Source organism: Octopus sinensis, linkage group LG23, assembly GCF_006345805.1.
Source record: "Octopus sinensis linkage group LG23, ASM634580v1, whole genome shotgun sequence".
Lineage (NCBI taxonomy): Eukaryota > Metazoa > Mollusca > Cephalopoda > Octopoda > Octopodidae > Octopus > Octopus sinensis.
Window position 1 is genome coordinate 27883120 of NC_043019.1, and position 14173 is coordinate 27897292.

At 39.7% G+C, this 14173-nt stretch overlaps 1 protein-coding gene across 3 annotated transcripts in view; it reads left to right on the top strand.

Moving 5' to 3' along the window:
• Positions 1-8745: 8745 nt before the first annotated feature.
• LOC115223378 (WASH complex subunit 2) overlaps positions 8746-14173 on the top strand; it is a 123732-nt gene continuing 118304 nt past the window's right edge. For 2 of the 3 annotated variants that reach the window (XM_029793885.2, XM_029793886.2), the window contains exon 1: positions 8747-8896. In XM_029793885.2, the coding sequence (XP_029649745.1) occupies positions 8816-8896 (81 nt within the window). In that variant the 5' untranslated portion in view covers positions 8747-8815. Of the gene's footprint in view, positions 8897-14173 lie in introns of all 3 variants that reach the window. The other variant, XM_036512581.1, reaches the window with a different exon arrangement.

Genomic DNA, 14173 nt, shown 5'->3' on the forward strand with positions numbered 1-14173 from the left:
GTACCAAGACCACAACTATACTAAGTCGTCACCAACAGCAGTACCACTATCACCATTTTAATCACCACCAACATCACCAACACCGATGAGCCCGCGATGGAGTCCCAATGTGATTGTTCGACCTGCTACAAATAAAAGCCAGATTTCCATCAAATCACAACCAAAAATGGCCGCTGTATAATGCATCTAGAACTACATTGCCAAATGTCTGAAATTAAGATGGATCATCACGGCTGAAATACTTTCAACTGTGGGTCTGCTCAATCAGACCTATGATCTAGGACTAAACACTAAGAATACCTAATATTCGAACCAATGAAGGAACCTCAATAAAAGTGTTTCTCAACCGGGGTCCATATGGCCACTAAGGCTCCATATAAGATTTATGGGGGTCCATGCAAACAAATAGAAAGTTGGGGATCCACAATAGTATTTTAACGGTCCCTAAATAAATGTTGCTTTAGATGTATGCATTGGTATGCGTTGCAAGAAACAGCTGGGTTTCTTTCTCTAACATTTTACATAGTTGAACCTACACAAGTTAATACGTGAAAAAGAAAACAGGAATTTTGAAAGAAGTTCCTCTAAAACTGGTTTTTAAACATTGAATGGCTATGAGGGTCCACCAGAATAAATCAGTAATCAAAGGGGACCATAGATAATTTAAAAAATGGTTGGGAACTCCTGCTTTAGATGTATGTATTACAAGAAACAGATAGGTTTCTTTCTCAAACATTTTACATAGATCAACCTCCATAAGTTAATGTGTGCAAAACAAAATAGGAATTTTGGAAGAAGTTTCTATAAAACTCGTTTTTAGACATCGAATTGCTACGGGGTTCCACCAGAATAAAATAGAAATCAAAGAGGTCCCCACTAGATAAAAAAAATGGTTGAGAACCCTTGCTCTAAAATAACGCCAACACGACCGCCATAACCATTACTTTTACTACTACCACTAACACCACCATCATCACCACTTCTACAATCGCCAACACAACCACCATGACCGTTTTATTACCACCACCATCATCATCACCACTTCTACAATCTCCAACACAACCCTCCATAACCGTTATTAATACCACCAATACCACCGCCGCCGCCACCACCACCACCGCTACCTCCATGATTAAGCTTGTACCTTTCACCTTAGCCCAAGGAGAGGGAGCGGTTTGTTGCAAACTGTAGTAAACAGGGGATACTGCCGCCGCCACCTCCACCATCACAACTAATCTGACTCCCCCACCCATCACTTCAACACCACCCCCACCCCCACTACCACCACCACTTCCCATAAACTACAGTGAGTACGGTTGGACCCTTTCTCTCATCCTGAGGGTAGACAGAAGATTAAAATACTTCAAGTGGCTTAGGTGGTGCCATATTTGGGAGGTTATCACACACGCAAGCGCGCACACACAGGTAAACAGACGCGCGCGCACACACAGGTAAACAGACGCGCGCACACACACACACACACACACATGTTCAAACACACAGACGCGCGCACACACACGCACGCACACACACACGCACACACACATATACGCACACGCGCACGCACACGCACGCACGCACACACACACGCACACACACATATTCGCACACGCGCACACACACATACACATATACACACACAGAAGTACAGCCACACACACACACACTCACACACATAACCGCACACACACACACGCACACACAGAAGTACAGCCACACACACATGCGCATACACATACATACCCCACCCCAAACATTTCCAATTGTTAAGTTAGCGTTAATAAGGTTTAATCCAAAGGGCTTTAAAAAGCCAACTGAACATTATCATACAATGACATAAGTAAACACAATGATGTTATGTTATCCGTGATGCGCAATAGAATCACTATTGAATCAAAACCGCCTATCTACGTAACAGACCTGACATAAATACATCGTTGACAGGCAAATTTACTGAGGTATTCGTCCAGAGATAACATCTCTTATGACGTACTCGTCGTAGGCCCCCGGGAAAATCAGTGCACTGGGCCCTGTGGGTTAGTCTACAGACTAATACTCCCAAAGGAGCATAGAGTCGGTTTCCTGGCTCCTCTGGCGGATATATTCCTCGCTAGACAGGATACTGGCCTGTCACAGGTTGACTCATTTTTTGCTGGCTGAGTGGACTGGGGCAACGTATGCTTTATTGATGAGGAGCTGTTTGACACGGCCCCAGAATTCAAATAGAATTCAAATATTTATGTTCTGATCTGTTTTTAATTATTTAATTGTTTGAAATCTTCCTGCAAAAAAGGAGCTGGTTTCTAAAAAAGATACAAAGTTCCAGAGTTGGAATATAGATAATAAAAACAATATCACATTTAAAACTTGAGAAAAGTCTTGCACATTTTTACTGTTCCACTTAGAAACTGTATTTGTTTGTAGCAGTTGTCCGTAGTTATTGGACAAGCAGTTGTCCATAGTTATATTCTTTGTTTTCCCAAAGAGATTTTCACACCAGCAGGACAGCTGACCTCTATAGTGATACATACGTTTTTCTTGTCTGCTCCAGGCAATAATATCCGACCTGTTATGTTTATACTCGACAGATGTTTTGATGGGAATGTTCCACCAGTATTCCTTGTGTTGGTGCTTATGTATGTATTCAGTAACAAGGGGTTCTCTATATTTATTCCAGGATAGTCTTTTTCCATTTTTTTAATAGCATTGTATATTGTTTTTGTAATAACATCATGTTACACAGAGTATAGTATTTTGATGGTATTTTGGGGCAGCAACTAATCACATGAGTGATGTCTTCCACAAAAATATGACATAATCAATATTTTCGGTTGCATCTTGGAGCTCCGCTGTCTCTTTTGTTCATTTGATATTTAGTAGCAATCTCTTGTTCTTGGATTGCAAATGCATAGCCTTCGAAATGTGGAGAGCCCCATCCACCACTCACCCACCCTTCAGACACAACCACTCACCTCACCACACACTACAGTCTCGTGCTGCAACTGTACACTCAATCAGGGTCATAGCCCCCACCTTCGTCTTTGTCGCCCACGAACTCGTTTTCTATTTACCCAGTCCTGAGGGTGTGATGGATACAGAAGTTCTGAGCCTTGATAGCATGGCCAAAATATTGCAGTTTTTTCACCGTCATCTGATCTTCGTCTTCAGCCTTCGTTCTTCGTCCATCTCCTCAGGACTAAGTAGTTTGAGCCAATGGTCCTCAACACTCACCCTTAGCACGTTATCTCGAACGTCGTCTGTCGCTTGGTGTCAACCAGCCTTATGGTCCATGCTCTCTATCCATAGACTGCCGCCACTCGTCAGAGCAGTGTTTTTGATCTCGCTCGGTAATCCAGCCAAAAAGTCTAACGACGATTGATTCTGATAGGACCCTATAGAGGAGATGCCTGAGGACTCTACCCTCATGAACCTCCTGAGGAAAGTGGGCGAAGGAGATGGAAAGACGGAATGTTAGAGCCCAAAGACACACTGCTTCACAGGGTTTTTGGTTGTTGTCGTCGTCGACATTTATAATTAAACTAGCACTATGACCCGACAACGCCGGGTCATAGTGCTAGTGCATGCATATACAGCTGCGTGCGTGCGCACATACACGCGAGTACTGTCCGAATCTCCTACCATTCACATACAGCTAGCTGGCATTCAATTGGTGTATCAAGTTTCCAGTATTTTGATTGGGTTTTGGATAGAAAATTCATTAAAAAAAGTCACTTTTATTGATTTTTTAATGGCTTTGCGGGGTGACTGGGGAAATGTAAAGATGTGCACGACCCCCCCTTGGACGGTTTTGAATGACCATAAAAAGTGCGAGCCCTCTAACTGAAAAATTATGGATTTGTATAAAAGACACGCACGCAGACATTTTGCCGTTTATATATAGAGAGATGTTGATATGCTGCTATTATATTGCTAATAACTTATCATCAGTTTGACGTATTCGTTGAGGGCGTAGTATCTCCATATTGTATTGAGTAAACTCAGAGCTAATCTTCCTGCGCCAAGTCTTTCTCTAATTTCCTTCTTGCAACCTATTGTTTGATTAAACGGCACCTGAAAAGGATTGGAGACTGGGCGTTTACTGGTTTCAGATATATTGATCAGCCGCTTCGAGGATTTTTTTGACGATTATATCGATCCCCATACTTTGTCTGCTATTTCTTTTATCGATCTATAAGTGACGACTAGCAAAGTGTACAGAGATACAACAGATGCTGAACCGAAAGAAACTTCGACGCATTGAATATCCATATATACCAAATAGGATTCAGTGCAGAATCCCTCTTCCAAATTTCATTCGCAAGTTCTTTGAGCATTTCGAATCTATGGTAGAAAATACCTACCCTTAAATGCCATGCAGTGGGATCGAACTACAACGGGAACTTCTTTACTTGCCTACTCCTATCTCTGAACAAAAATAAATAGTTATATGAGATTTCTAGAATGTAATTTGCGGTTCTTGCTTTATTTCATTATCCTACGACTGACATTGTGTAGTGGCTAATTCTCCCCAAAGCTTAACTACTTAAGGTTAATAACTACTTAGGGTTAAGTTCAGAAGATTAGGGACGGAAGAGTTCTTTCCCTTGTGCATTGTCTTTAATTTTGTGATTTTTCCCCTTGCTAGTTACACTCCCTGACAGATTAAGGTATCTCGGAGATCGGAAACTATCTCCAGGCCAAACCGTAATTTCTCTGCATTGAGAAGTCACAGCTCTGGGACCATGGACTTGTGATTAGAACTGTCACAAGAAAAAATTCGCTCACAGATTCTTCAAGAAGAGCCAACCAGCAAGAGGCTAAGGGTTAGACAACCCTTATCCAACGAGATGGTTGGATAACAACCATAACCTCAGTTGGCCACATTTGAGAATCCAGGCTCCATTTGTCTGTTTTAGCATGATTTTTATGGCTGAATGCCCTTCCTAACACCAACAACTTTACAGACTGTACTGGGTGCTTTTTACATGGCACTGGCGGAGGTACTTTTATTGTGACATCGGCTCGGGTGCTTTTTATGTCAAACTGGCAAAGTGATTTTACGTGACACCAGCATGGGTGCCTTTTATGTGACACGGGTGCTTTTTATGTAATACCGCTTCAAATCATTTTACATAGCACTGACATTGGCGCTTTTTACGCGACACCGGCATGGGCGTTTTTTCTGTGACACTGGTACGAGTGCTTTTTACGTGACACTGGCTCGGATGCTTTTTATGTGACACTGGCAAAGTGACTTTACGTGACACCAGCATGGGTGCCTTTTATGTGGCACCGGCTCAAATGCTTTTTCGTAGTACTGGCACGCAATAAGTTTGTACCGTTGATTTCTGCTATGGGAAGAGAACTGGGCGAAGAAAGATAGCGAGAAAATAATGTAAATTTTTATATTAACACCCGCACGATTTTTACTAAGAAAAAAAAATTACGGAAGACTACCAAAAGTCATGTGGAGATGAAATGGTTGTGCTTCGACCGGGAGCGCCAAGGCTGGGATATAGTATGGCCCTTTTCCTTTAAATTAAGACGATTACATATATATATGTGTGTGTGTGTGTGTGTGTGTGTGTGTGTGTGTGTGTGTGTGTGAAGGCGCATGACTCAGTGGTTAGAGCGTCGAGCTTACGACCGTGAGGTTGTAAGTTCGAATCCCGGACCGGGCTGTATGTTGTGTTCTTGAGCAAAACACTTTATTTTCCGTTGCTCCAGTTCACTCAGCTGTAGAAATGAGTTGCGACGTCACAGGTGCCAAGCTGTATCGGCCTTTGCCATTCCCTTGGAAAACATCGGTGCCGTAGAGAGGGAAGGCTAGTATGCATGGGTAACTGCTGGTCTTCCATAAACAACCTTGCCCGGACTTGTGTCTCGGAGGGTAACTTTCTATGTGCAATCCTATGGTCAATCATGACCGAAGGGGGTCTCAGCATATATATATATATATATATATATATATATATATATATATATATATATATATTAAAGCAATACGAAAATGGAGAAGCACATTAGTTGATTCATCAACTTTAGGACATTAGAATGTTGACTTATTTATTTATCAAAACGACAACCATATTAACATACATACATATAGTATAATATTCAATGCATATAAGATAAGAATACAAGCAGTTTGGATAAATATTATCCCTTAGTGGGTTGGATCCACAACCCCTAACTTTCTTGGTGTTATATATATATATATATATATATATATATATAGTGATGTATATTTGCCATTTGAATATGGCTAACCCCTAAGGGTGGATGCTACTGTAGTTTGTAGCCCCAGGAAGACACATCCTCCAGCTGGCTATAGACACACTTTCTGTGTCCTATCAGTATTTGTGAAGGGAAGTCATCCTTCCCGTCTTCAACTTATGATACACACGGACTCGAGTTTCAAAGTATTTACCTATCATCGGCGTATATATATATATATATATATATATATATATATATATTCTAATTAGTCTTCCGTAATTGTAACCTTGGTAGTCTTCTGTAATTTTTTTTTTTTAGTGAGAATCATGCGGGTGTTAATATCAAAATTTACCGAAAATAAACCCAGACGCAGAAGTAAAGTAGAATATGAGGACAGAAGGTAGAAGAAGGTACGAGACAAAGAAAGAGACATTTTATGAGAAATATATACTGAAGTATTCAGGTGAATGAAATTGAGACGAAGATCATGGCAACAGAATAATGTAGAAGGAAAGGACAATGTAACGACATGATTTCATATAAGACGATCATTGAGCTTTAAGAGGAGAAAAATGTGGAAAAGAAAGCTTGTTTCTAAATCATATGTTTAGTGATATTGTTCGTCTGCACGTGTGTGTATGAATGTGTATGTATGTACATGTGTACGTACGTATGTATGCATATATCTCTAAGAAAATAGTTCATCGAAAGTATGTGTATAGATAGACAGTCAGACAGACAGACGCATAGACAGGCAGGCAGGCAGGCAGGCAGACAGACATACACATAGACATACAGGCAGACAGATAGACAGACAGACAGATAGATAGATAGATAGATAGATAGATAGATAGATAGATAGATAGATAGATAGATACATACATACATACATACACACACACACACACACACACACACACACACACACACACACACACACACACACACATACACAGCCACATACACACATTCAATGAACTACGTTGTTAGAGACTGGAAGGCTATTTTTGAATGATAGTTATATTCTTAATAATTTCTCTAACTCTTTTCCAGGAATATTTGCTATTCTTTTTCAATATTCAAGGCTGAAGACTGAACCCACAACCACATGACTGGGAAGCAAACTTCTCACCACACAGCCATACCTGCACCTGATGTGGGAATTTTGTTATTCTTTACAGATTTAGTCAAGCTTAAAAGTAAAGGAATAAATAGATATGCCAAGTTCAAATCACAACGTTCTTTGTACTTAAAGTCAGTTTACATGATGTTTTAAGGTTCACAAAAGAATGTGGACTGCATACAATATCATCATCATCATTTAACGTCTGCTTTCCATGCTGGCATGAGTTGGCCGTTTTGACTGAAAACGGGTGAGCTGGGGAGATAGAGTAGGTTCCAGTCTGGTTTGGCATGGTTTCTACAACTGGATGCCCTTCCTAATGCCAACCACTCCAAGAGTGTAGTGGGTGCTTCTTACATACCACTGGCACGGGTGCCATTGATGTGACACTGGCATCAGCTACTTGCTCGAATGGTGCTTATGTGCCACCGACATGAGTGTCAGTCAACCAGTATTGACATCAGCCATGGCTACGATTTCACTTGGTTTGACAGCTTTTCTCATACCGGTGATTTTAACATACCGGTTACATGTCACTGACATCAGCCACGACTTTGATCTCACTTGGCTTGATGAGTCTTCTCAAGCATAGCATATCACCAAAGGTCTTTGTCATTTGTCATTGCCTCTGCAAGGCCCAACATCCAAAGATCATGCTTCACCACCTTAAATTTTCAGGACGTGGCACAATGGATAGCAAATATTTAGGTCACAACTAAATATTGCAAAGTACACTTCCATCATTGCACTTATTATATATTGTCTTAACTCTTTGAATGTAGAAAACAGAAATATCCTCTCAAAATTTTATTTCCTTAAATACAGAAAGTGGTTTTCACCAATGGCTTTGAAAAATCCCTTCCTTATGCTGCAAGAAGCATAATGTAATATTTCAGATTTCCTTAATTTTTTCACATATTTCAGGAAATATTTTTTTACGGAGGAAAAATCAAATACTTTTCGTAGTGGATATCAAGACTGTATCTCCTACAGGAGATACTGTAAAATACTGGTGGACAAACAACATCATTACGAGAAAGGCCATCAAATTTAATTGCGCAACCAAAGCGTTAAATGCCTTCATAGAGAGAGCTCCCCATGTAATTCCAAGGATAAGGTAATAGCCAACAAAGGATGATGTACAAGTGCTAGGTTAATTCTTTTTCGAAAGACATTAACGATATTGATCTATTTGAATGTAATAACATCTGCTGTAACGAATCAACTGAAACAAAACCGCTAGGCTTGGAAAACAATGAGAAGCAAGTCTCATCAGCTAGGGCTAGTCTTACGAAGGGAAGTAAATCAGTGAGAGTAAATAACTAAGTTACCGTTCTTAATAATGCTCTCCCTTACACTTTCTCTCTCTCTCTTATTCCTTCTCTGTCTTTCTCCTATTCTATCTATCTTTCCCTCTCTCTGTCATTATCTCTCTGTTTCTTTTTTGCTTTCACATGACATAATCCTGGCAAAATGGCGCCTCCGATGACACCTCCCACTGTTGCTGGGAGCAGTGGTCCGGCTTCAGACTCGAGCCAGCAACTGTCCAGCACGGTAAATATCGATTCTTTTCTTTCATTCAACAATTCTTTGATTCTGCTTTCTGGAATTTACCGTTGTTTCATGTCTACTGATGTAAATATCAAAAGCTGTGCGGATGTATATACAACAAGCTCAACTGCCAACCAGCTTATTATAGACTCACCGTTTATTGACCAGATGACCAACACATCAACTTCTCAACAGCCATAGACGTTTTCTTATATTAATCTTATATTGTTACACTGCCGTAACACAAAGAAACAAATAATGTTTTCATAGCAAAGCCTCTGAAAGCCTCCTTTCTCAACAGTCCGTCGTTTCACCTCCTTTAACTTTCATTCATCGTTTTTGTTTGTGTTATGAAATGACAGCAAACCCCCCATTTTTAGGATCCACCCACTGCTGTGTCTCTGTGATATTCTGTGGGGGGGGGGGGTTAATGTTAATATACATACATACGTACACGCACACACATACAGTAAAGCTGCAAAATTATCCCTTAACTGTTACTCAGAGTTTCACGTTCCCTTTCGTCAGACAGTTACTCTATTTTCCACCTTGTTTTGCCTTTATGTGCTCACGTGTGTGTGTGTGTATGCAGTAACCATGGGAGTACTCTCCTTTATTAATTATACTAAATGTCCTGTATTCAGTACTTCTTCATAAATTCAGACGTGTATATATAAACATTAAACAACCGTATATCACGCATTTGGAAGTTAATATAATGTTGACGTCCCACAGGCAAGCCTTCCGTGTTTTCTATCCAAACTGCTGTTTAACCCAATATTTGCACGCCGTCATTTATAGCTCTTCCACTTCGAGTTAAATAATTAAAAACGAAATATATATGTATAAAGATATAACGACCTTTACTCTCACTCTCTCTATCTGTTTGTCTGTCTATCTATCTAAATTATCTTCTAAACAATTTTTGTTCAAAACATACGACCACTTGGTGTGTGGCGAATCGAGTGTTCTCGTAGCAAGACATTAACTTCACAACTTCCTGCTTTACATTTTACACGTTTATTTATATTGCCGTGCTTCTTTCATCCATAAAAGTCTTTAAAATATTTCCCTGTTATGTTGTTATCTAGCTCCAGACCAGCCTTATTCAAAACCTATTTATCTGTGGCTACCTTGTGTTTTTGTTTGTCAAAGATTTACTGTTTGTCGCAGGTCGATTGACTACCCCAAATTTCCGTCCATTGGCTGTCAACACCACCCCTCTCGATACCAGTTATGCATTGGTGATAGATACTTCAATAACCAATACATAACCGATAATGTTTCCAGTACTGGAAACAACCCTTTTGTTACCATATTTCTGTTGAGATGCTCTGTGTTTCTTTCAATTAATTTTGAATATAACTAAAAATTTAGTAAAATAACTTAGTTATCATCATTAAGCTAGTGTTAGGAATATAAATTGTGACTAAGGTTTGATGAAAGATTTTAATTCAGAACTTTTTGAAAACAAGACATTTGTACTACAGAGCCAGGTGGTATCAAAAGGGTTAAAAGGCAAAAATTGATCAACACAAAAACTTAGCAGAATTTAGTTACATCAGTTTGTTCTGAGATCAAATCCTACCATAGTCAACTTCACCTTTCATTTTTCCATTGTGTTTAAATGAGTACCAGCCAATTTGATCAATTTAATCAGCAATTCCCTTTCCTCTCTTAAAATTTATAGACTTGAACCTACATGGGAAAATGTTGTTAGTGTTATTATAGGAAGTTGATAAGAAGGTGAGCTTGCTAGACAAAATGCTTTGTGACATTTTGCTGTTAATGGGCATTTTGCCCATTCTGAGTTCAAATTCCTCCTTTCATCTTTTCAGGGTCAATAAAATATGTACTAGTTGCACACTGCGGTCATTGTAATGACTTACCACCTCCCCTGAAACTGCTGGCAATGTACCAAAATTTGAAAGCATTATTATAGGAAGTCAATGAGATGCCAGTGCTTGAAGCAAGGGTGCATCCATGATATCCTGTTACATATAGGGAGGCAGAAGACAGTGTTTGTAATCAGAAAGCTATATTCTGCACATGTCTGAAGAAGTAGCAGACCATTGATGTTGCAGCTACCTTCACCATGTTTTCCAGTCAATCCTTTCCAGGAGAGGCTACCACAGCCAACTCTTGCATTGAAATCAAGAAAATAATGAGTTTTTCTGAAAACAGCAGCAGCAAGACAATGTTCAAGTCTTCATAGAACTTGTTCTTGGTTTCATTTGGACTAATCATAATGGGAGCATCGATGATGAACTTCTTCACACATGAAGCAGATGGCTGAGGAGAGAGGCAAGTAGCAATCAGCCATCTGTAAGGCTATGCAAATCTGTGAAGCCAACAGGATTGTTGCAGCTGAGCAACACAGTTAAGATCAGAAGCCATGAGAGCCACTGCCTGGTACTGCATCATGGCATTATTATTGCTATTATTATTATTATTATTTAGGCACTATCCGACTCGTGGCCGATGCCAGCGCCGCCTCGACTGGCCTCCGTGCCGGTGGCACGTAAAATACACCAATCCGACCGTGGCCGTTGCCAGCCTCGCCTGGCACCTGTGCAGGTGGCACGTAAAAAGCACCCACTACACTCACGGAGTGGTTGGCGTTAGGAAGGGCATCCAGCTGTAGAAACACTGCCAGATCTGACTGGCCTGGTGCAGCCTTCGGGCTCCCCAGACCCCAGTTGAACCATCCAACCCATGCTAGCATGGAAAGCGGACGTTAAACGATGATGATTATTATTATTATTTAAGCAGTGAACTGGCAGAATCATTCACATGCTGGACAAAATGCTTAACAGCATTTTACTTGTCATGTTCTGAGTTCAAATTTCATCAAGGCTAACTTTGCCTTTTATCATAAATTGTGACTAAGGTTTGGTAGATTTTAATTCAGAACTTTTGGAAACAAGACATTTGTACTCAGAGCCACAGCCAGTTTCAGCTGGGTTGGTAACGAAAGGGAGCTTGAGACTGATATGGGGAAGGGATTGTTTCAAACATGATCTGGGAAGCACTTCGTCGGTTACGACGACAAGGGTTCCAGTTGATCCGATCAACGGAACAGCCTGCTCGTGAAATTAATGTGTAAGTGGCTGAGCACTCCACAGACATGTGTACCCTTAACGTAGTTCTCGGGGATATTCAGCGTGACACAGAGAGTGACAAGGCCGGCCCTTTGAAATACAGGTACAACAGAAACAGGAAGTAAGGGTGAGAGAAAGTTGTGGTGAAAGAGTACAGCAGGGATCACCACCATCCCTGCCGGAGCCTCGTGGAGCATTAGGTGTTTTTGCTCAATAAACACTCACAACGCCCGGTCTGGGAATCGAAACCGCGATCCTACGACCGCGAGTCCACTACCCTAACCACTGGGCCATTGCGCCGCCTTTCAAACATGATATTCCTCAACAGAAGATAGACTGATATGTAATATAAAACTGTTCCCCACATTTAAGAGCAATGAAAATTTGTGCAGATACATCTGATTTCTGCAGTAAAAAGGTTAAACCAAGAGACAGATTTACCGTCCTCCAAGAATAAGAAAGGGCTTGGCTCTCTGACAGGCTTCCACATAGTTTCCATCTCATCATTTCTGTTAAAAGGCTATGGTCGACCTGAAGCTATGGCAGAAAATACCCAAGATACTACACAGGAAGAAGCTCAGAATTTCAAAATAAAATTCTTAACCAAAAAGCTATGCTTCCATCCACTTTGGGTTACAACTAAGCACCCAACAGCCACCCTCAGTGTTCTTCATCTGTTTTAAGTTACCCGAACCATTAATCACACCATTAGTCTGCCGTTAGCTCTTATCACAGAAAATGAGTGTGTTATCAGTTACTTTTGCTCTTTCACATTTCACTTGCCTAAATTAGATCATCATTACACTAATTAGCATATCGTTATCTATCAACTTTATCTATTAAATCTCCCAATGATTTAATCATCATCATCATCATCATTGTGTCATTTGAAATTTCATGTTGCTCTAAAATGGATAAACCACTGATGGCTCAAAGGTCTGCAGATGCATATTAAGCTACACTACAAGAATACGCAATCATAAAGTCACAAGTTCAAATCTCACATTTACACCCATTCTGTTTATAGCTCCTTCAGAACTTTGGATATATTTCTATTTAAATAGAATCACCTCTAGAGTTCTGTAGGCTCTATAATCATAATGGACACAGACATGAGATTCGATTAGGTAGATTTATACTGGACAACCTTTCAGTCTTTGGCTATAGTGATATCAAGACTTTTGTAACTTGCTTTTGGTTTGCTTGTTTTTTTGGGGTTTTTTTTTGTTGTTTTTTTTTACTATATTTCTAATGAAATACATTACCTGTGATTCTTATTGAAATAACCTAACTTTATAATTAATCTGGTGTTTAAGGTGTTGAGCTGGCAGAATCGTTTCCACACAGGACAAAATGCTTAGCAGCATTTCTTCTAGCTTTCTGTTCTGAGTTCAAATGTCATCGTGCTCAATTTTTGCCTTTCAGCTTTTTGGGGCTCAATAAAATAAGTACCAGTCAATCACTAGGGGTTGGTGTGATCACCTAGCCTTCTCCCCACCAAAAATTTCAAACCTTGTGCCTAAAATAAAAAGGATTATTAAATCTGGTGTTTGAAACATAACTAAACCCTTTAGTATTTAAAACAACCATATCCGACCCAAATATTCTACATGTTTTATGTTCAAATGGCCTGATCCAGCCTCTCACACTTACACTACAATGTCAATGTAAAAATAGTCACATCATCAAAATCTCAAAGCTTCAAGATGCATAATTAATTCAAAACAATGTGAATAAGTATGTATTACATTTGACAGTAATCTGAATGCTAAAGGGTTAGTAAAATGTTCAGACATAAAATTCCAATGCAAAATGTTTAATTTATATCAGCGGTTCTCAACCAAGGTCCACATGGCCCTTGTGGGGTCCATATAAGATTTTGTTGTTAAAATTTATTTGCAATAAACTGGTTATACTTTTGCAGTACACAAAATATTTTAACAACTTTTTTACACAATTCCTTATATTTAATTATTAAAATATAATAATGGGATTTTTTTTAAAACATCAAATGGCTATGAGGGTCCAGTAGCATAAAATATTAATCAAAGGGGTCCATAAGCAAAAAGTGGTTGAGAATCACTGTCTAAATTTTAGACAGTAACAATTCAAAATTGTTGTGCACAGAAAAAGCCAAGTCAGTTCCAAGTTGCTTGATATGAAAACTGTTAAAGACTAA